Genomic DNA, 22,808 nt, shown 5'->3' with positions numbered 1-22,808 from the left:
CACATCTGCCTCATTTTTGCTGTGGTATCGTGATACTACTCAGAACCATGATACTTTCACTGGTATCGTACCGTGGGTCCCAATTTTGGTACCGTGACAACACTAGATGTCACAACCATTCCATTTGGAGTTGCGCAGTGAAGCGGCTCTGGTGCCGCTTAAAAAAGTGTTCCCCCACTTCTAATTTTACAAATTAAACACTGGTTATAGTACAGCGGGATCCCCCAACCATCGCTTATATTTATAGTTTTTTTCGGTCTTAAATTCCATTCAAGGTGGCATTAAAAAGGTCTTAAAAAGTCTTAAATTTAACTTACTGAAACCTGCAGATACCCTGGGGGCGGGGTTTAAACTAAAAGTGGGTGTGGCTTTAACAAGAAGTTGTTATTTTTAGCCTAAAAATGGATTTAGGTTGATCAGCAGTTATTATTTATTAGAAAACTATTTACAGAACAGCCTCAGGTTGAGCTTCAGATCATTTTCTGTCACAAGCTTAAGAGACTGAACGCAGTGACCCTAATGAGGATTTTCTTTTGACATGTTTTGACACGTTTTACTTATGCATTTTACTATACTCAGAAAAAATACATTATCTGCACCGGTTACTCGTTTAATCAGAGTACTCGGCTCAACCCCAGTGAAGAGGCTCCACTGAGTATAACTCAGTACTCAGTGACTGTGTGTTTGTGTGTGTGGTTTCTCCTCAGACTCGGATGGTGCACGAGATGGGTCTGTGTAGCAACAGGACCTTCTGTTACGCCGTCCTGGCCTCCATCATGGGTCAGCTGCTCGTCATCTACTTCCCTCCTCTGCAGAACGTCTTCCAGACAGAGAGCCTCAGCATCTTTGGTAAGAACACGTCACACCACACAGGGGCAAATGAAAGACTGTTGGGGGAAAAACTTTCAAGTGTTACCTTTTAAATAAGACTAAAAATGGAACAAGAACAGCTTTCAGTTTACTTTGTGTGCGCCTTGGACAGGTGTTTCAGGTGAATTAAAATATAGTCAACATGATGTTTATCAGCCAGTTCTCAGGTATATCATATCACTTTTATGCTGACGACATTCAACTGTATGTCTTGTTTTAGCCTGATAACACAGACAAACTGCTGTTAAGGACTGGATGTCAAACAGCTACTGACAGTTAAACACAGACAAGATGGAGGTTCTGATAACTGCTTCAGATAGTAGAGCTTCAAAGGTTGCTCAGGGTATTGGGTCCCTTTCTTCAGCTGTACTGTCAAATTTTAGGAATCATGTTAAATTATTGACCCGTACCTGTTTTATTCAGCTAAGAAATATTGCAAAGCTCAGGTCTGCTGTGTCTCAACCTGAGCTGGAGATGATGATCCACGCTTTAGTGTCCTCCCGACTGGACTACTGTAACTCTCTTTTTACTTGTCTAAACAAATCTTGTGTGAATCGTCTTCAAATAATCCAGAACACTGCTGCTCGGCTGTAAACCAGGTCCAACAGGTCGACCCACATCACTCCCATTTTAGTTTCTTTACACTGGCTTCCCATCAGGTTCAGGATTCACTTTCAGATACTTGTTCTCAAGAATAGAGCCCTCCACAGTCAGGCACCTGAACACATCATTGATCTCCTCTATGCATATATTGTCAGTAGGTCCCTTAGATCCTCTGGACAGGACAGACTCGCTGCCCCTCGCTCTAGACTCAAAACAAAAGGTGATCGTGTCTTTGAAGTCGTGGCTCCAACACTATGGAACTCTCCTGCTGTTGGTTTATTGTTTATTATCATTATTATAGGTTAAACTTCCCAGCAGTGTATAAGGATCATCAACATCAATTATTATCATCCAATAATATAATATATATTGTTCTGAAATAAGTAACTCTACATGATGAGCACTTTAACTGACACTTTGTTGTCGTCCTGCAGACCTGCTGTTCCTGGTGTCCCTCACCTCCTCCGTGTGTGTGGTGTCTGAGGTCATCAAGATGGTGGAGAGGCGGATAGGAGCCGAGAGGAGGAGCCTGCCCTCCGACTACTGCCACGAGGTATGACCCCCCTCCTCCTCCCACCACACCGGCTGTCCGGGCCGAAGGACTCTGAGGTTTGGAGGAAGAAGAGGAGGATGAGGGTGACGAGTTTTAGGATCTCACAACCGATGGCACTGACTAATTAAGACTGAGAGGACTTGTGGGATTTTCCTCCTCAGGAGAAACTCTGGTCTGGGACTGGAGGAAGCTCCCAGCCTTGGGGAGGGGATGGAGGGAGGTGGGTTAAACTGGGAGGACAAGATAGCTGCTGGGAGATCTGACCCTGTTCTAAAGTGGAGGGTTTTTATACCGGTCCACAGCAGCTGTTTGTAGACTGCTGACCGGAACACCGCCACTGACCAACCACGTTTACTCCTCGTTATTTAGGACGTCCTCTTTAAGATATCCCTCTGGAGAATCAAGGCTAGAGACGTGTGCAATTCTCTTCCAGTCCTCTTTTTTTAAATCTACTATTTAGAAGGTGTTGACCACTGTTCAGCTCGCTTTTCATGGTTGGAAGCGTAACTTCTTGTTTTGATTCCTCTATAGATGGTTTACAGTTTATCAGTGGAGGTGTAACGGTGCAACATTCACCGTTAAAAGTTTTCAGCTCAGCGGGGACAATAAATGTTAGGAATTATTTACATTTATTTAAGGCGTAATAGAGGCGCACAGGTACGGGAGGCGAGAATGGACTTTTTTTAATGCCGTTATCTCAACATCATGAGTTCATTATTTTGTTACTTTGAAATTACAAAGCTCGTTTTCTTTTGACAAAACGCTGATTTATGCCGATTCTTGAGAAAACGAAAGGCAGATTTTTTTAGATAATTTATCACAAAAAGAAAAGTGACTTGTTTTCCAATTTCCCATGATCTTAAGAAAGCAAAAGTTGTTTTCTTGTGATAAATTAACTCTTGAGAAATCCACCATAAAATTTTTCGAAAATCTCCATGAATCAGCCTGTTATCACGAGAAAACAAGCTTTATGATCTCCAGATAACGACATTAAAAAACAATCGTAATCACGGCCGGTCTGGGCTTCCGTACACAGGTCTGAATATCTGCTGTAAAAAATAAAGTACTGAAACATTTACACATAGTCAATTATTTAAAGAAAACTAAGTCAGTGTTGCTGTGTGCACATAAAGGAACATTTCACTTCACTTTGAGCATATAAAGCTTTAATTTTTTGTTTTCCTGTTTGGAAGTCTGTGACTGCCAATATTAAAAAAAATAGTTTAATCAAATCAAAGCTTCATTTTCGTAATCATAGACAGATTTCACACAAAGAGACCTGTCTTGTTATCGTGCAAATTTCAAACACTGGTTGTTGCACAACAGAAAGTCTGACTGACAGGTGCGTTTGAGTCGAGACCAGGAGTTTTCAGGCGAAGGACCCCTCAGCTGTAAGACATATTGTATAATATTAAATTAAGTTGCACTTCAGATAATTCTCTAAATATTTTTAGGGCTTCTCTCGTTTGCCTGAAGCTACGAAGTCAGCAGCAGCTGTAGCCTCACCCTGTGCACTTTCACCGGTGGTTCCTGAGGTGGACGGTGTGTTAAAGTTAAAAAACGATCCACAAGAATATCTGTACACTCAGAATAATTACGAAAAATAAAAAAAAGGTGCCACACACATTAACTTAGCGTTAGCTAGCTCACTTGATAGCACAAGGATTCATGGGTAACAGCCTGTTGTTAACGTTTCATGAATGGGTCGATTTATTTTTGCTGCTGATATGTTAGATTCATGTTAATGTGCATTTTCAGACACATTAAAAAAACTAAATTAACAAGCTGTAATTTGTCAGGCCCCCTACAGTAACTCTGAGGAACCCCTAATGAAGACCCAGGGTTTAGACCCAGCCCTGAGGAGAGCTGCTCAGCCTTGCAGACAATTTCCCCAGTGGCCACTCGCGGTATTACAATGAAAAAAATGCCCTGCAGCCCCAAAGACCACGGTTATAAAAGAGACGTCTGTAACACTGCTGACAGGACACCTTGAACTGCAAATATTGATCTCTCTATTCTGAATTTTTTGATCCATGAAGATTTTATATTTGTTAAATTTTCCTCTAGCCGAAAAAAGCCCTTAAAAAATCTGTGACATCATCACAATGTAAAGTCTATGAGCTCAGCAGGAACTCGCAGGCGAGGCCAGCGGGAGAAACACTACTGTGTATATTCAGTGAGCCGCATAACGAGGAAGTAAGGCGAGCAACTCCACTGGAACGAATAGGCGCCATTATCAAAGATCTGTGGTCTAGACTGTTAAAAAAATCACATGATAATTTTTACCTGCTGAACGTTTTGAAAACTGAAAATGAATAATAAAGAAATGTTGTTGAAATAAGTTAAAATCAAAGCGTAGTTTATATTCACGGTTTAATTTAAACATCCAGGTTGTAGTTTTGTTTCTGCCAATTTTAAAGATAAATAATCTGTTTCATATTCAATGTTATTATTATAATGATAATATTTAAGGCAGACTGATGTTGAGGAGCAGAAAGAAAGATTATTTGACTTAATTTCCATTTTGGCAGTAATCATGCTTTTTCAAACATGAAAATAAAAATTGGATTTTACTTCTTTTTGTATGATTTTGTTTACAGAAGTTGAAAATTATATTTGTTGTCAGATATATTCACATCAGGATTCAGCAGCTTGTTTGATTAATAAAGTTTGATTTTAATGTCGGCAGCCGGAGACGTCCTCGCTCTGTCTGTGATCAAACACTCCTCTGGTCCGTGTAGGACTCAGTAGTCTACTGTGGGAAATCTGTACGTCCCATTTTACCAAATACTAAAATAACTTTTGAGAATTATGTTTGTTTTTCATTGAATAAAAGAAGCCAAAGTTTTCAATTTTTTAATGTTGTTGAAACACGAGCAGCCATAAAAGAACTTTGTCTGAATAAAGATAAAATCCAGAAATGGTAAAATCTGATTAACAGGATATTAATCTGATCAGATATTTGATGTCCTGAATCTGCTGTCAATAAAGACGAATCATGTTTGATGCAGATATTTTAATGTCAAACCATGTTAACACACATTTTCTTTTTCTTTTTGTCGTGTTTACTGTTAAACCTCCCAGACGTAAATGACTGTGGAGGCTCTTTGAGCTCTTCTGATTTCTGTTTACTAAAACCGACAGTTTTTGTTTGGTGGGTTGTAACTAGACGTCTCAGGTCGCCTTCACATCTAAACTGTGTTGTCGTCTACTCTCGGTTCATTTATGATAATATTGTTATTATCCAGACAGAGCAGAAATCTTTTTGCTTTCTTCGGTCCCGACCAACTGAACCGAACCACAGGTGTGAAAGTGACCCGAACATTTCGACCCGTCGTCCTGTACGAACAGTTTACGAGGACTGACTGTGCCATTACACCTCCACTCTGCAGGCTTGCTTCTGTGATCCATATGTTTATGTTTCATGCTTCTTCCTAGGCACACTGGTTTATTTAAATTAAAAGGAACTCTGGTTTCAGTTGTACAGCTGATGGCAAACGCTTTTCTGTCATGTTTAATCTCCGTCACACTCGCCACCTGGTACATACCGACGTGTCTGTGGTGGCGAGCGGCGCCTCTGGCCTCACAGTGACAGTGGCTGGAGAACAAGTCAACGCTAAATGTGGAATCAGGCCTCAAAAACCACCAAACACAGCAGTGCTGACGCGGTCGCTTCAGGGTACAAACGCAGATACTTTAGTAACAACGCTTTCTCATCGTGTGCCTTAGAGAAGTCATTTATCTCCACCTCGGTGGAGCGAAGCCCTTTACTGACAGAGTCTGTTCTGTTTCATCAGTTTCAGCATTTAAAAGTGATTTATAAAGCCCAAAATATTGACCTCAAGTTTTATTTTGCTTTTTTTTTCCTTGTCTCATTCAGTCGTGATTTACTCCCACTGCCCCCCCCCCCCCCCCCACCACCACCACCACCACCAAACATGCTGAGATTTTGTTTCTGGATGAGCAAATGAAAAACGACAACAAAAACACATTAAAGGACGTTTCCTGTTTTTACAACCTGAGTCTTATTTTAGTAGCTTCTCCACCATTTCCTGTTGCTTCTGACAATATCTGTGCTCCAAGATCTGTAGATGCGGTGACATGTTTGTGTGTCGCTGCTCAGTGTCACACACAGTATGACGTCTCATGGTTCTGATCCCAACTCAGCAAGTCTGACAATACCATCATCATAAGCTGAACTGCAGAAGGTTTTAAAGTGTCGTATAAAAAAAAAAGAGTCCAATAAAGCAGCACGAGCAGTCAGACAGGTTTGAAGTGAGTCCCACACTGACGGGAGAATTCCCAAAAGGATCGTGCAGCTTTTGTGGCGGCTAACCCTGCACAAATGGAAGGAATCTGTCAGAAACTTTAGACGTACAAGGTCATAAATACCTCATCACCTGAACCTGAGCACGGCAAACACAACCTTATTTAAATGCAGCATGTAACCATGGTGATTGTAGCCAAGGGAAGGCATCGTCATGCCTGGTGTGTACCTGTAGCTCACGGTCTGACCAATGTCATTTTTAGTTTAGTTTATATCGTTTATGGCTGGTTCGAACCCCAGGGTGAGGGAGCCCTTCATTGCAGAGTCTGCATGTTCCCCCTGTGTCAGCGTGGGTTTCCTCCAGGTGCTCCAGCTTCCTCCCACAGTCCAAAGACATGCAGGTTAATTGGTGACTCTAAATTGTCCGTAGGTGTGAATGTGAGTGTGAATGGTTGTCTGTCTCTATGTGTCAGCCCTGTGATAGTCTGCTGACCTGTCCAGGGTGAACCCTGCCTCTCACCCAGTGTCAGCTGAGATAGGCTCCACCCCCCCGCGACCCCTAACAGGATAAGCGGTTACAGAAAATGATGTGATGATGGTGAAGATTTTATTCATTCTTTATAGGACAGAATTACTGGATTTTCTGTGGAGAAAAAAGATCCTCTGTCACAATAAACACAACAGATGGTGACACAAATCAATAGAAACTAAAATACTATAATTTACCAACTCAAAAATGTGTTTAAACGACTCAGCTAGTTGTTTGTTTGCACAGTTTATCAGCCGAGGAGATGAGTATGACAGTCTCTGTTTGGTTTACAGAATTTTTCTAAACGTGTTTTCAACCTGTCGAATTCTCTGACTGCTCCTGTTTTGGCTCCACTGGACTCATTTCTTCTTATTTTTGCTACAGGTTTTCTTTCTTTCTAGAAACTAAACTCAGGTTGTATAAAACGCAGCAGAGCTGACGTTTCTCCCCCGTGTTGAACTCCCATTTCGGATCACGTGACCTCCATCTTGTCCTGCGTCTTCTTTCTCTCACACCTGTTTTTGAGGTCTCTTTTCCACTCCCCACAGCCACATGTGGTTAAACCCTGTCACACATCCAGATGTGCGGCTGGTTTCTCTGTGAGCTTGTACATTTCACTCTGTAAAATAACAACAGGTTTGTCTCTTGTCTCGTTGACATTCATAAACGCTTGTTATATATAACTTGTGCTTTCTGTGTGCGCTGTGTGTCGGGGGCTAAAGGTGTTTTCCTCTGGAAGCTGATTGGCTGGAAGGAGCTCACCAGGCTGCAGTCCAGCTGAAACTGTTAGACGATCAACAGAGAATTAATCAGCAACTATTAAATAATCTTTTTAATTATAATTTTTTTTGTTTTTTAAATGCCAAACATTCCCCATCAGTCGCAGCATCTTAAATGTGAGGAAAATATAATCAGATAGAACACTGAGGACGTCACTGTGAGGTTTGGAAAGTTTTTAACGAATGATTTATTAAGAAAATATCAGCAGATAAATCAATAATGAAAATAATCATTACTTGCAGCTCAACCACTCTTGAGAATTGGGACAAATCCTGTCCAACAACAAAAAAAACTCTTAAAATTAGTAGTTTTAAAATATATATTTTGTGAAAATTTTGGCCCTTTAAAGATGTGTCCCAGATTTTTTAAATAACAAAATGTAATCAGGAATTAAAGGAGTTCACTGTATCACAATGACTCCTGTTTCACTTCCTGGTTTCCAAAAAGGTGTGAATGCTGCTCAAGTCCTGATAAACTTTATATTTTTTGATAAACGTATTAAATAATATTTCTGTCAGGTGTGTCTCAACAACAGGCCAACTCTGCACCCTTCTGAATCCAAACTAAATGAGAATTCATGGAGAAATGTAAATCTCTGACTGAGGAGAAGTTGTCACAGCAGAGCAGGAAGTGCATTTCTGTTTATATCTCTCCTGTTGAGCAGTTACTACATAGACGCTCCTCTGTGGGCAGCCATGTCTGTCGGAGTCTCTGTTTCTCCATAAATGTCACAGACAATATGACATATGAACAACAAAAGAAATCACTGGCTGGTCGGCCTCTTACAAGTTTTAATAGTCAAGACTTCGATCTTTTAAAAAATATTTTTCAGCCTAATCAGAGAGCAAAAATCAAAAACCAAACAAAAAGAAAGGTTTTGTCCCAGTTCTCAAGAATGAGTGAGCTGTCATCTAAATTAAAGTTGTTAAACACATATTGTGTTGGTTAAATTTACAGAATAGTCCAGTGAAAAATATGAAAGTGTTTTTTTATTTCATTATTATTCTGTAATGTCTTGAGATCATTTTGCAAACAAAGCAGAAATAAATACCAGAAGTTTCCCTCAGCAGTTCATCGATTCTGCTGACAGAAATAAAACCGCAAAAAGCTTGATAATCTGTTTATCATCCTGTCTTTAGTCTTCATCTATGTTTTGTCTCATGTCTCTAATAAAATTTTTGGACAGTTTAAAAACGTCACTCTAGCTAAAAAAGAACAAAAAAACAACAGCATTTTCTGACATTCAAAGGAAAGTAGAACCAAAGAGTCTGTGAAAGTTTCCCCAGTCGACAAACAGCAACAGGTCTGATAATCATTTTATTGTTTCTGTCGTTTCTGAAGCAAAACTGTCAAAAACATTCCCGTGTTTCAGCTTCTCTGTGTGAGGATTTTGAACACGTCTCTTTGTTTTGTATCGTTGTGAACTGAATATTTTGACTGTTGGAATAAAATAAGTGTGAATATGAAAATGAATATGTCGCCTTCAGCTTTGGGGAATTATAACGAGCACTTTCCCCAGTTTCCTGACATCCTTGAGACGAAAGAATTCTTAAATCAATCAAGAAAATAATCAGAAAGCGTTCGAGAGAGACGTCTCATAAACAAACTACAGCACCAAGTCACCAAGGAGCAGGAAAAAAATGACACAAAAATACACTAATGTACGTGGACTGATGTGTCCACATACTTTTGGCTATATAGTCTATCAGACATGTACAGCTGATTTTTATTTTGTTTGTTTATTTCTGGAGCATCCATAAATTAATGAAGTGCAGCATCTTCCCAGTGACGCACTGAAACCAGTTTGAACCTTTAAAATATGTTACAAACATTTCATACATTTATTTAAGACGTGCATATTCACTCTGTGGGACAGTAAACACTTTAACTTGAATATTTAATAAACAAAACTTGTGGAATTCTGTTTCTGATGCTTCTCTCTCCGTCGTCTCGGCTGTGTTTCGTCTCAGCACAAGTTTCATCTGTTTGATCAGCTGCAGATTTTTGTAACGTGAGAAAACAAAAATTCCACGTGGCCACGAAAACAGAGCAAACGGCTGCTGAGCACCAGTCACGCCTCAGACTCACTCTCTTTATCTCCTGTTTTTATTTATGCTGTGTGTGTGTGTTTGTGGATGAGAATAAAATGTATATTAAAATTTTATAAATCTTTTAAAGACGCTCACTTTGTTTTTATTCACATGTTGTCGATGCATGAGTTCACAGAGGCAGTTTGAGCAGCAGAGTTTGAAGTTTATTCACAAACAAACAATAAAAAAATACAATTCTTCATCATAAAACAATAAAATTTAACTTTTACAAGTTTGTCTTCTCCTTCACAATTACCTCACGCTGTGACATCTGTACGGAGTCAGATTTGTGTCAGTATTATTTGTGTGTAAATCTAAATCTGAAACGCTTCACATTAAAAAAATAAAATAAAATTTGTAAACTCAAACATAAAATGGATCTGCACATACACAAATTTCACTGATAAAAGTAAGAAATCTGTGAATGCATTAAACTACTTTACACATAAATTTTAAGTATTTGTGAGTTTCCTCTGAACATTTACAACTTTCAGATACTTGGGAATCCAATTTTATTTTTGAATCAAAAAGACAAATGTGGATCTCAAAACTCTGTGTGGATTTGTATTTCACAAACACAGAGTTTTGAGATCGACTTTCCACGAGTCTAAGCTCGTGATCTCCTGCTTATTTCGAAATAAGAACAGGCAACACGTTCTCACTCTGACCTCGTCATGTATCAACGTGGTCAGCCTTAACTTTCGTTCTTGTCCCGCCGTGTTTCCCCCCGACGACCCGAACACCATTAAACTATAATGGCGACCAGCTGCTTATCATGCTGACGTTAAAGGACGGATTTTTTTTGTCAGTGTCTGACAAAGTCACTGCCCAAGCATGTATTTCAGCAACTTTGGAGTGACAAAGTTTTTTTTAATTTGTGGATTTTGTGTGTTTGCAGATCCATTTTATGTTTGCAAAATAGTTTTGTGAGTTTTCAAATCTTTTTTATATTTGCGGAAGGTGTTTTATATTTATAGATAACACGTTTGCACACGGACTGTTGATGTGTTCGCACAAATAATACTGAGACAAATTTATCACCATACATTTGTGTCATAGCTCAGAGGAGAACAAAAAATAATTTAAAGATTAATTCTTGAGCTTTTGATACAGGATTAAGACTTTTACAAAAAACTCAAATGTTTTAAAATTAAAAATAAAAAGTGCTGCTATAAACAGAACAGTACAGAAGCCGGAAACAGCGGCGGAAATGCCCCAAATAATCAACCTCTTCTAGATGTTTGTGTCGTAGCACAGAGAAGAATGAAAAATTATTCGAAGGTTAATTCTTGAACTTTTGATACAGGGATTGAAGTTTTACAAAAGTCTTCAATTTTAAAAGAATATTTTTACATAAAAAAACCCCAAAAAAAACAAAACTGTACGGCGGCACAAATGCTCCGAAAAATCAACCTCTACGAGATGTTTGTGTCGTAGCACAGAGAACAGAAGATGATTTGAAGGTTAGTTCTTGAACTTTTGATACAGGGATTATTGTTTTACAAAAGATTTAGATTTTAAATTTTTTTTTTTTTAAAGTGCTGCTATATATATAGAACAGTATGGAAGCCGGTAATGGCGGCACAAATGCTCCGAAAAATCAACTTCCTCTGGGAGAAAAACAAAAAACAAAAAAGAGGCTCTCTTGCTGTGTAAAGGAGCGTTCTTCTTTCAAGTACTCATGATAGAAACAACAATTTGAAAAAATATATTGACGTGTAAATGCAGTGCATAAAAACAACCCCCGGAGTGTGAACGCCAGGAGGGACGCCTGAAGTCTTTGTGTCCAGAGAGTCCATGAACAGGACGTCTGAGCTCAGAGGAGGTCCCAGCCCCTGCACTCCTCTTTACGGGCCAGTTCTGGGTTCTTGCACCGGTTGCTTCTCTCTTTGGCTCTGTACCGAGTTCTCACCGCCACCATGTCGTTTAGATGCAGATCTTCCTGTACCTGTAACATGCTGTCAGCTTCTTTCACAGCCTCCTTGTCGTCGTCCCCGTACAGGGGGAACAGCTGCTGCAGGCCTACGGTCAGGTCGTCCAGAGGCTGCCGCTGCGGAGCCGCCGCTCTCTGCTGGCTGTCTGAGGGCGCTGATGCCTCCCGAGTGTGACACTGATGGACGACGGCCTGCATTGTGTTGTAGAGTTTCACACTCTCGCGATTGTCTTTTTGAAACAGCCTCATTTTTCCTCCTGACCTCATCCCGTGGACCAGTTGGTGGACCAACGTCCCCTTGTACAACCTGGACAACATCAGAGGGACAAGACAAAGATTCAACATCAGCTGGAGAGGAGTCAGAGTCATCACCTGGGTGAGGGGAGCATGCATTTGGTCATGTGTGTGTGTGTATCTGTCTGCAGCTAATCTCGCAAACTACTGGACCAATCAGCCTCGTATTCTGTGTGCACATATATGACTGTGCGCTGACGGCCCTCTTGTGGTCGCAGTGAGTCACAGTTGTTGAATAAATATTACAGATATACTGCACACCTTTTTTAATTTGTTTTATTCTGAAAAATAAAAAAATATATTTTTGTTCTCACCCGCTGCCCGCCTGCATGGAGTTCATTTTTATCCACGCTCTTATCTTTGATTTTAGATATATAGAGCTAAACCAGAAGGCAACGTTTTTGATTTACTGGTCCATCTACGTCCCAACCCTCACCTATGGTCATGAGCTCTGGGTAGTGACTGAAAGAATGACATCGCGGATACAAGCGGCCGAAATTAGTTTCCTCCGCAGGGTGTCTGGGCTCAGCCTTAGAGATAGGGGGAGGAGCTTGTGAATACAGAGGGAGCTCGGAGTAGAGCTGCTGCTCCTTCACATCGAAAGGGGTCAGTTGAGGTGGTTCAACATCTGATCAGGATCCTCCTGGACGCCTCCTGTTAGAGGTGTTTTGGGCACATCCCACTGGTAGGAGGCCCCGGGGCAGACCCAGAACACACTGGAGGGATTACATATCTCATCTGGCCTGGGAAATCCTGATTGTAATGGAGCCAGGAGGTCCAGCTGTGACCTGGTTTCATTCTGGCCTCCACACGGAGCACCAGATTTTGTTTATTTTATCATTTTTCCTTGATATATGTGCTGCTACTATCAGTATGTGAGAAGGCTGGGTAGTTAAATGGGTTTTTTTGTCTGTTTTAATTGTGTTTATTGTTGTGTTTTTCTACTTTGTTGTGCTGCAGCCTACAAACAAAGTTAAAACTGTTCAAAGTCCAGTTATGAACGAGATGGATCAGCAATTTGTGGCCGTTTTTTAGCTATTAAAAATACGATCAGCTTGGGTGTGCGCCTGAGTGCACCTCTCTAGTTTTAGTTTAGACTTTAGTTTAGACTAACTTTAGTGAGTGTTTTGGGTTTGATTGCTGGTTGCAGTTGAGTTCCAGTTTCAGGTTTTCAGGTTAAATAAATGTAGTCGGTTCGAGCAAAGTTTTCTGGTCCTGTGGAGACTCACCTGGCGATCTGAGGAGTAGGTAAGGGGGTGCTGAGCACCTGGTTCAGCTTGATGCTGACTGAAAGGCAGGTCTTCCATTGGTTGAAGGCACTAGCCACGCCCACGTCCAGCTTTGGTCTGTGTTGAATCTGAATCTTGAGAACTGCAATAAAAACAATAAACTGAGTAAATAATCATCTGCAGCCTGAAGATGAGAATTAAATGTATATTCTCGACACTGTTGAGACACTGTATATATATATATCAACTTATACAAACACAACCCCAAGTGCTTCACAAAGCAAATTTAAAACAACGCAAACAATAAAAACAAAAATAAAAATGATTAGTACGATTCTGTAAGACTAAAGATCACAATAACAGAATGTTAAAAATTAATAAAGTCAATAAAATAACAAACACTGAAGATAAAAGTTAAAAAAAAAAGCATTTAATTAAAATAATAATTGCACAATAAAAATAGGCATTAATAAGTTTGTTTACAAATGTATTCATTAATCTATAAATAAACAGACTATATCACAAAGTTATTAATTATCTTATGAGCAATATATTTGAAGATGTCATTGCAGAAATGATGACGGACATTTTTTTTTAAATTAACAGACCGAACATTTTGTTTAAATCCAAATTAATAAGAAAATAATCTGCAGATTAATTTGCTATAAAAACAGTCATTAGTTGAAGCCCTAATGGAAAAGATAAACGTTTTAAATCCTCAATTCATTTTTATTAGATTTTTTTTTTTTGTCAATAATTTATTTGTTGTCAGTCCCATTCTCAAGAACACAGGGAATTTCTTCAAATTTGGCACAAACGTCAACTTGGACTGAAGAATAAACTGATTAGAATTTGGTGGTCAAAGGTCAGTGTGACCTCACAAAACATGTTTTCAGCCATAACTTACGCTTTCTTACACTAACAATGACAAAGTTTCACACAAATGTTTAATAGGATAAAAGGTCAAAGGTCATCTTCACTGTGACGTCATAACGTTCTGCAAAAACACTTTGCTGGCCGTTATTCAGCGTTACATCTCAGGAACAGAAGGAGGACATTTAATGTGAAGCATCCATGTTTTCACGGATCATGGATATGAACTGTAACTTGACGGGTTCGGAGAGGCATTGAACCGTGAGACAGTAATCCAAGTCCATTATTTTCATTTTGTGAATTAAAGCTGGAACTCTGATGATCTGATATCAGAAAATAAACCCAGATATCAGTTCAGATGGTAACCTCATGTGTCATATGTGTTTGTTCATACCTGCTCTGTGTCTCGGTGTGTCTCCAGTACTCATTCCCAGCAGCAGCGCCTTCAGCAGCGCGTCATCAGGAGGAGGCTGAGCTCTCTGCAGCCAGTAGCAGGTGGCGGCCACCGGGAGGCGCAGCTGAGGCGGCAGGCAGCTCAGGGAGGCCTCAGTCACCCCCAGAGCATCCAGTAACACCTGCAGACGCACACAGGGCTCCACCTGGGGACGAGTAAGAGTTAATGTGAAATAATGTAGCACGATTTAATGAAACTTTAGCGCAGCGTCTGCAGTGATGTGGGCGCTGTGCTGCACTGTCGTGGTGAAGACGGAGCTGAGACAGAAGGCAAAGCTTCTGATGTACTGGTCCATCTACGTCCCAACCCTCACCTATGGTCATGAGCTCTGGGTAGTGACCGAAAGAATGAGATCGCAGATACAAGCAGCCGAAATGAGTTTCCTCTGTAGGGTGTCTGGGCTCAGCCTTAGAGATAGGGGGAGGAGTCAGACATCTGGAGGGAGCTCGGAGTAGAGCCGCTGCTCCTTCATGTTGAGGTGGTTCAACATCTGATCAGGATCCTCCTGGGTACCTCCTGTTAGAGGTGTTCTGGGCACGTCCCACTGGTAGGAGGCCCCGGGGCAGACCCAGAACACACTGGAGGGATTATATCATCTGGTCTGGGAACACTTCAGGATCCCCCAGGAGGAGCTGGGAAGTGTCACTGGGGAGAGGGACGTCTGGAATACTTTGCTCAGCCTGCTGCCCCGAGATCCAGCTTCAGATAAGCGGTTGAGGATGGATGGAAATAAGTACTGTCAGTGTTCGAGAGTTTGACACTGTCGATTTTGGTAAAATTTAAAAAGAGTGATTTTGTGGCCGGGCTAAGGACATGCTGTCCACTGCACATTTAACTCCCTGGTTAAGCTGCAGAGCAGGTTTCCTTTGGGGGGTTGTTAGTGTGGTGTCGAATGTGGTTGGAGCAGTTGCTTCAGGAACAAGTCGAAAGCTGCAGGTGGGTCGCCAATGGCTGGTTGCTTCACCAGGCTTGTGGGCTTTAGTGTATAAATTCCCACTGCAAGTAGCTACCTGAAGACTGTGGAGGAGTTCAGCTAGTTTATGGCCATGCAGTTTGAGGTAACCGCTCTGATTTTGGTTTGTTAATGTGCATGAGACATCGGTCTGTGCTCCTGTGCTAGTGTGTTTTGCTTTTCTTGTGGATCTCTAGAGGATTTGTTGGTGCGTTGATCGCGGGATGACTGTGAGCATCAAACTTGTGATGTTGGTTTTTAGGAGGACAGCTACGAGTTTCACTTTCATCTGCTAATTTACCGGTGAGTCTCCCTATGTTGGTCCAGCTTAAGAGCCGGGCTGTGACGCTGTGTGCCAGCTCAGGTCCCAGTATGACTTGTTTTTAACCATTGGTTGTAATAAGTCATGTCAGCGGACAGTCTGCGCACCTGACCAGTCCAGCTCAGTCCAGCAGTGATGATGCCCAGTTTAATGTGATGATTGTGTTGTGTAAGTTGTGTAGTTCCTGCTCATGTTGTATCATTTATGTGATGAAATTTGTGTGTTGCCTCACCTGATCCAATGAGTCGAGTTTCAGCTTCTTAGTGACTGCTGTGACGACAGCTTGGACTGGGATGAATTTAAGTTGGAGGCCGTCTCTGTCTCTCTCCGTCACCTCCTTCCCTTTTCCCAGCAGCAGCCCGTACAGCAACTGGCGGAGCGGCCTGGAGATCAGGTGAGAGCTGGGCATGTCTGCGTGGTCCACGGGGAAACTGAAGCTCATCCTCCGCAGCAGAAGCACATCCAGGACGTCTGGACTCATCCGGCCTTGTGTCAGCGGCAGCCGGATCCAGTATGGGACACGACTCGCCACCTCCAGGAGGACAGGACAGAACAAACTGAGTATATTTATTCAAGTGTACGTCTGTACTTCACTGAACAGGTCTGAGTTTCTTCAGTATTTCAGTGTTAACATGTTTTTCTATGTTACCTCCATATTTATAACATGGCTATAAAAATGTTTTTGTTTTCACCAGGCTCAGATCAGGGCTGCAACTAAATTCTACATAAATTATGATTTATTTTTCAGTGCACCCATTAATTTAGTCCATTAAAAACATCCATCACAAGTTCCTACAATCTGAGATGATCTCGTACGTACTGACGGACTAGAAATGTACTCCGCCCCATGGTGCCCCAAGCAAACTTGGACAGGGGTGTCTGGGCTTTGCTTCCCCTAATTAAATTATGGTGATGTATTTGCTCCACTTGCTCCGTCGCTCAGGTGCCTACGCCCCCACCCACCCCCCAAAAATAAACCTTTAAAAGTGATGGATTTTATTACCTCTTCCACTGCTGGGAATGGAGGTACCACCCCATGGATGAAGAACCTCTTCAGGGAGCTGGGAGGGAAGTGGTACTCCTCCATCCCCAGATTCAAGCCCTTCAGCACCTCCGCCTTTCTCTGCTTGCTCAGCTCTCCCATCAGCCCCAGCGCTGCCTCAAAGGCCTCCTGAGGCTGGTGGAAGCCCTTCAGCCAGCAGAGTAGCCCCTCCAGATTGCTAGCTGTTGCGTCTTCTGGGGCGAACTGAGCCCAGGTGATGCGTGACTCCGTCCTCTGCAGCTTTACATAGTCATTCCCAGCCAAGGCGGCGAAGGCAGGCAGGAGTTGGTGCTGAATTACAAAGACAATGCAGAAGCTGGAGGTGTTGTAGCTCTTACAGCGGATGTAGCTCTGCGAGCCACTCTGCTGCACCGTCTTCCACTGGAAGTCAGAGATGGGCAGCACCCCCGCCGGGAGGTTGAAGATGTAGAAGTCGCTGTCGTTAGAGAGCACCGGGCAGTTCCACTCGTAGGCCAGGGCGGCAATCTCCTGGTCAGCCTCTCCATAGGTCACAGCCACCGGGACCTCCAGCCGATCAAGTGTCTGTATGAATAGCTGCTTAGCCAGTATTGGCAGAATGCCCCCCCGGCCACCACCCTCCGCCACTTGATGGGCTTTCTTGATCCGATCCCTGGCTCTTTCAGTCACAGTTTGGAGCTTCTTGTCGGTGTGGTCTGACCCTCCGTCCAAAACCACGTACGGCGTGATCCTGCAGTCTCTGAGGGCTTTGACGAAGTTCTCAAGCAGGACCTCAAACGCAGCATATTCCCCGCCATGATGTTGGTCCAGACCTGATAAAAACAACCAAAGGAAACACAAGGAACAAACACGTTAGTAACAGACATGCATCCTGCTCGTTTCCTGGTTTAACCATCAGCACTGAGTAGGACGCCGCATCAGTTTGCAGCGATGCAGGCGCTGCGCCAGAACGTCGAGGTGAAGACGGAGCTGAACCAGAAGGTGAAGCTTTCGATTTACTGGTCCATCTACGTCCTAGTCTCTATATACAGACTCTAAATTCAGTGAATGTAGAGTCTGTAGGCAAACCCCGGAGATCTTGCCTCCGGAAGAAAAGCGGAAGAGCCCTGGTTTCCGGTTGTAGGCTGTTTGTAGTCCGCGTGATATTGATCAATCACGTTTGAGCCAGCTGTAGTTGTTGCCAGGTTAAATGGTCCATGCGGTGAACTAACGAGGCGGAAAATAATTGGCGTCACTGCAAACTCTGAATCCATTGCAGTGTTTCAGCATATTTACTTATAAACGGAAGTCTGAAATGGAAATTCGCCTCCTCCGCCCAAATCAAACTGGAATGCCAAAAAATCAGGGGTCTGCCCCCAGAGGCTGTATCGCCGTCTGCCGGAAGTCAGACGCCGAATATAGCCGATGGGTTCCAAGAATGTCTACGTCCCAACCCTCGCCTATGGTCATGAGCTCTGGGTAGTGACTGAAAGAACGAGGTCACAGACAAAATGAGTTTCCTCTGTAGGGTGTCTGGGCTCAGCCTTAGAGATAGGGGGAGGGGTCAGACATCTGGAGGGAGCTCGGAGTAGAGCCGCTGCTCCCTCATGATAGAAAGGGGTCAGTTGAGGTATTTTGGACATCTGATCAGGATCCTCCGGGGCGCCTCCCGTCATAGGTGTTCCAAAAGTTAAAAGTTGAAGACAAAATCCTGGAGTTGCAACAGTCTCACTCTTGTCGCTGGTTAGTTCGTGCAAACGGTTTATTTTTGGTCAAATTTTAAATGTAGAATAAAGTGATTTTGATGAGATGTTACTAGTTTAAAGTCAGATTTGTTTTTGTTGCACATGATGTGTCCAAGGACCATCGGAAACGTCAAAATCCAACAATAATTTCTGTTTTTACAGTTACGGTTTAGTGGCCCTTTCAACATACCAAAGCTCCTAGGCCACTTAGTTTATGGTGTCTTGGTTTTGACTCGTGTTTGTGTTCCTTTTCTGGAGATCCATAGTGCTGACATGACGCAGGGACAAAGGTGAACGAGGTTTATTAAGAACAGGCTACAAATAAAAGAATGAAAACAAAACGGCAGGACAAGTCCTTCCTGTATTACCTGTTATTACACTTTAACTCTGAGTAACACGGTCAAAAACTTGTTATATCCAAAATAGCACAAACTTCACGTCATCTTTACGCATGACGTTGTCCACAGTTGTTGTGCTCACTGAACTGCATTATGGCACCAAACCTGTCATAAAATAACTTGTGCATTCAAACACATAAATAAAGTGAATATAATCATAACCTCGGTACACTCAAATATCGTCAGAACCGACATGTTATGTCCAGAGGTGGAAGTAACGAATTACAAATACTCACGTTACTGTAATTAAGTAGATTTTTTGGGTACTTGTACTTTTATGAGTATTTTTTTCAAGTGTGTAATTTTACTCATACTTGAGTACAATTTACACCATGTAATCTACTTCGCTACTTTTAAAATCATAAGTCGCTACTGAGTACGCCCACAATTTGAATTAATGTTCAAACCTTTCATCTGCATCTTTGTAGCCAATAAGACTGTCCGATCGCGACCGCGCCAATTAATCTATGACGTAAGGAAAGGACAACTCCGCTGCAGCAGGCACAGGTGTCTGGCGGTAACATACCTACACAGCGGAGTAGAGATATAATTTATGGACTGAAGATTTGGAGACAAAGAAGCCAAGGGTGAGTGTCCATGCGCTCCCCGCAAATCCCGTGAGCTCCACGTCGCAACATAACGGCTTACCGGCGACAGAGAAGTCCGACTCCAGGTCCAGCAATTTCCTCTTTCATTGGTGTCATGACTGCCCAGTAGTACCTGGACAACCGAGCCGTGGTGGCACACTGTATGTGGCGTGTCAGAGGAGAAACGAGCCGTTCACATTTCTCTCTTTGTGGCAGGATTGATGTATTATAGAAAAGTGATTTATCTTTTTATAAATGACAAAAGGCAGAAAAGTGATTTATCTTTTTATAAATGACAAAAGGCACATCTGCCTCATTTTCGCTGTGGTATAGATACAGTCGGCAATGACGGGAACGCCCACAAAAGTCACATCCGGTTAGAGCCGAGGGGGAAAACAAACCGGTCTCTGCCATTAGCCACAATGCCGAAGAGTTGCTGTGTGCCCTTTTGCACCGCAAATAAACAAAAAAAATCACCAATTAAAGTTTTACATTTTACCAAATAATAAAACGGAACCACAAAGGAGGACAAAATGGCTTCAAGCTATCAGAAGAGAGCTTTTATATATACCGTGCTCATTAAAGAACTTTAACCAGTACTTCTGCTTTTACCAGACTTTTGTACACAAGTATCTGTACCTCTACTTAGGTAACGTTACTGAATGTGTACTTTTGTACGTGTTGCGAGGAAATCTACTAAAATTACAAATGTAGTACAAAGTTCACTAGCATTTAAACAATTAATCTAATATTCCTGATACCCCTGACATAGTCTACGATTGTTTGGAAATGGTTAACATTACATTAAACTTACCTGAAATGAAGTACTGACTGCAGACATACACGTTTTGTTGTTGGGTCCCATAATCTGCCAAACTCGTCCTCTCTTCTGATAGCTTGAAGCCATTTTGTCCTCCTTTTTGGTTCCGTTTTATTATTTGGTAAAATGTAAAACTTTAATTGGTGATTTTTTTGTTTATTTGCGGTGCAAAAGGGCACACAGCATTGTGGCTAATGGCAGAGACCGGTTTGTTTTCCCCCTTGACTCTAACCGGATGTGACGTTTGTGGGCGTCCCGTCATTGCCGACTGTATCTATCGTGATACTACTCAGAACCGTGATACTTTCACTGGTATCGTACCGTGGGTCCCAATTTTGGTACCGTGACAACATTAGATGTCACAACCATTCCATTCGGAGTCGTGCAGTGAGGCGGCTCAGAGGCCCAAAATGTTCCCCTACTTCTAATTTTACAAATTAAGCACTGGTTATTAGTTTGGTTAAGATAAGTCTGCAAAGATATTGTCACTGCCACTGGTTTGCCTGATAATAAAATAAGACGGAGCTAGCTAACGTGTGTGCGTGCCTGCATGCATAATTAAACTACAATTCTTAGAAATGTTTTAGCTTAATATTTGGACAACCACCGTCATTACAATAAATTAAATCTGTAGTCATTTAATACTCACAGGCCTATATTTTGTGCTAGAGTGACGCTATGTTATATGAAACATTAACCATGAAAATTAACCATGTCATGTTAGCTTGTCGGTAAGGGCGGCAAATAGTGCTCCAAATTCAGGCTAACGTTTAGCATGGACAACAGGGCACGAGCAAGGGGTCCCTTGTTCTCTTACTTCAAGATACCTGAATGAAGATGTTTTCGTATGATAAGCGTGACCCCTTTACAGACACATCCACTTCACTCTAATCCCTTGCAGTTTTGTGCAAAACCCACGCGGTTATTTTGCGTGCGGTATTTATGTAATTTCACCTATTCTATTTTATTATTCCTTAAACAGTATTACAGCTGGATAAATTGGGGCTGACTGGAAAGCTGTGACTACTGTGGAGTCAGTGAGCCCCATGTATTCATGTGTGTGCCATGTGTTTACACTCTTGCCTCATAATAGTCATCATTGCAGTAATTTCACAGTATAAGGTGAGCTGTTTTTGATATTTTATACAGGTGAATTGAATCAAATGCCTGCTACTGACGACACAATAAAACATCCATTGGTTAAAAGTAATTAATACTCTGAGTAGTTTTTGAGAAGAGTACTTTGTACTTTTACTTAAGTATTTTTTAAACACCAGTGCTTTTACTTGTAATTGAGTACAATTTAAGTAATGTAACAGTACTTGTACTTGAGGACAAATTTTCAGTACTCTTTCCACCTCTGATAAATGGTGTTATTTTGACAATTTCCAAAGGAAACATGCACATTTCCTTTGGAAATCTGAGGTAAAATAAGTTTAAAAAATGCAACCATTTAAATCTGTATGCCCCTCATTTAAAAACAACAACAACATAACTTCCTCCTCATTGCTTCAAAAATAATTGCCACTCCTCCCCCCTCATAATAAGGAAGCTTCAGTTAATTACGTCACTGTTGGCCTAATTATTTGACCATTTTTAAGTCTCTGAAGGATCTTTTGAGACACTTTTCCCTCACAGTCCTTTGCATGTTATATTTTGTATCTTTAAAATGTGTTATCTGTATAAATTAAGGAGCAAACAACTTCTTCCAGTGTTAATTAACTTTTTAAATTAGCCTCGGAGTTTATAGTACCTGAGCTGAAGTAGAGCAGGTGGATGAGGTTGCTGCCGTCGATCACCAGCCGGCTCCTCCTGAACTTGACGTCCCGGTAAATACCCCGGTGGTTTTCTATCAAAGTGGTCAAACCTTGAACTCCCATCCTGGGTCTGATGCCTGTGCGCAGCCAGCTGCATCCCCGCCGCTCTTATACTCAGTCTGCAGCGCACCGACTTTCTGTTTCCTTAAGTTTCGCTTTCCTGACATCACATGAGATCAGGAGGACGGTGGTTCATATTCCAGCTGCTCGTCGCCGGACTGCTGCAGGATTTTATGTGTTTATAGCAGATGGAAAATATGATCTCTTAAACTAGGCTATATATCCGCCATCATGTCAAGTCAAGTCAAGTTTATTTCTAAAGCACATTAAAAACAACCTTAGCTGACCAAAGTGCTGTAGGCTATAGGCTATGCATGTAAATACATACAAACAAATATAAATAAAATAGCCTAAATATAAAACACGTTAAAAATAAACAATAAAACGTAATAAAATGACCAATAAAACATCATAAAAACAAATCAAGATAAAATAAATAGTACTAAAACCAAGATCTCATGCTTAACTAGTGCTGAAAGCCAGTAGTGAGAAGAAATGGGTTTTCAGCAGGGATTTCAAATGTCTGAGTCTGAGCTCTTACATGCAGTGACAGGCTGTTCCACAGATTGGGGGCTGCCACCGAGAAGGCTCCATCACCTCTACTTTTGAGTCTAGATGTGGGAACCTCCAGC

At 41.7% G+C, this 22,808-nt stretch overlaps 2 protein-coding genes across 4 annotated transcripts in view; one reads left to right on the top strand and one right to left on the bottom strand.

Moving 5' to 3' along the window:
• Positions 1–8,829, top strand: part of atp2c1 (ATPase secretory pathway Ca2+ transporting 1) — an 80,706-nt gene extending 71,877 nt beyond the window's left edge. For all 3 annotated transcript variants that reach the window (XM_050046323.1, XM_050046321.1, XM_050046320.1), the window contains exons 26-27: positions 708–849; positions 1,908–8,829. In XM_050046323.1, the coding sequence (XP_049902280.1) occupies positions 708–849; positions 1,908–2,032 (267 nt within the window). In that variant the 3' untranslated portion in view covers positions 2,033–8,829. The remainder of the gene's footprint in view (positions 1–707; positions 850–1,907) is intronic.
• Positions 8,830–9,834: 1,005 nt separating this feature from the next.
• On the bottom strand, positions 9,835–22,409 carry aste1a (asteroid homolog 1a). Its single transcript, XM_050046338.1, has 6 exons — positions 22,053–22,409; positions 16,753–17,582; positions 15,982–16,281; positions 14,416–14,620; positions 13,149–13,290; positions 9,835–11,932 (listed from the first exon to the last, which is right to left on the bottom strand). The coding sequence occupies exons 1-6, from the start codon at positions 22,177–22,179 to the stop codon at positions 11,509–11,511; spliced, it is 2,028 nt and encodes a 675-aa protein (XP_049902295.1). The 5' UTR covers positions 22,180–22,409; the 3' UTR covers positions 9,835–11,508.
• Positions 22,410–22,808: the final 399 nt, after the last annotated feature.

This window comes from Epinephelus moara, chromosome 6 (assembly GCF_006386435.1).
Source record: "Epinephelus moara isolate mb chromosome 6, YSFRI_EMoa_1.0, whole genome shotgun sequence".
NCBI classification, from domain to species: Eukaryota; Metazoa; Chordata; class Actinopteri; order Perciformes; family Serranidae; genus Epinephelus; species Epinephelus moara.
The sequence above is the reverse complement of the archived record's forward strand: the minus strand, read 5'-3'. Positions and strand labels throughout refer to the sequence as shown.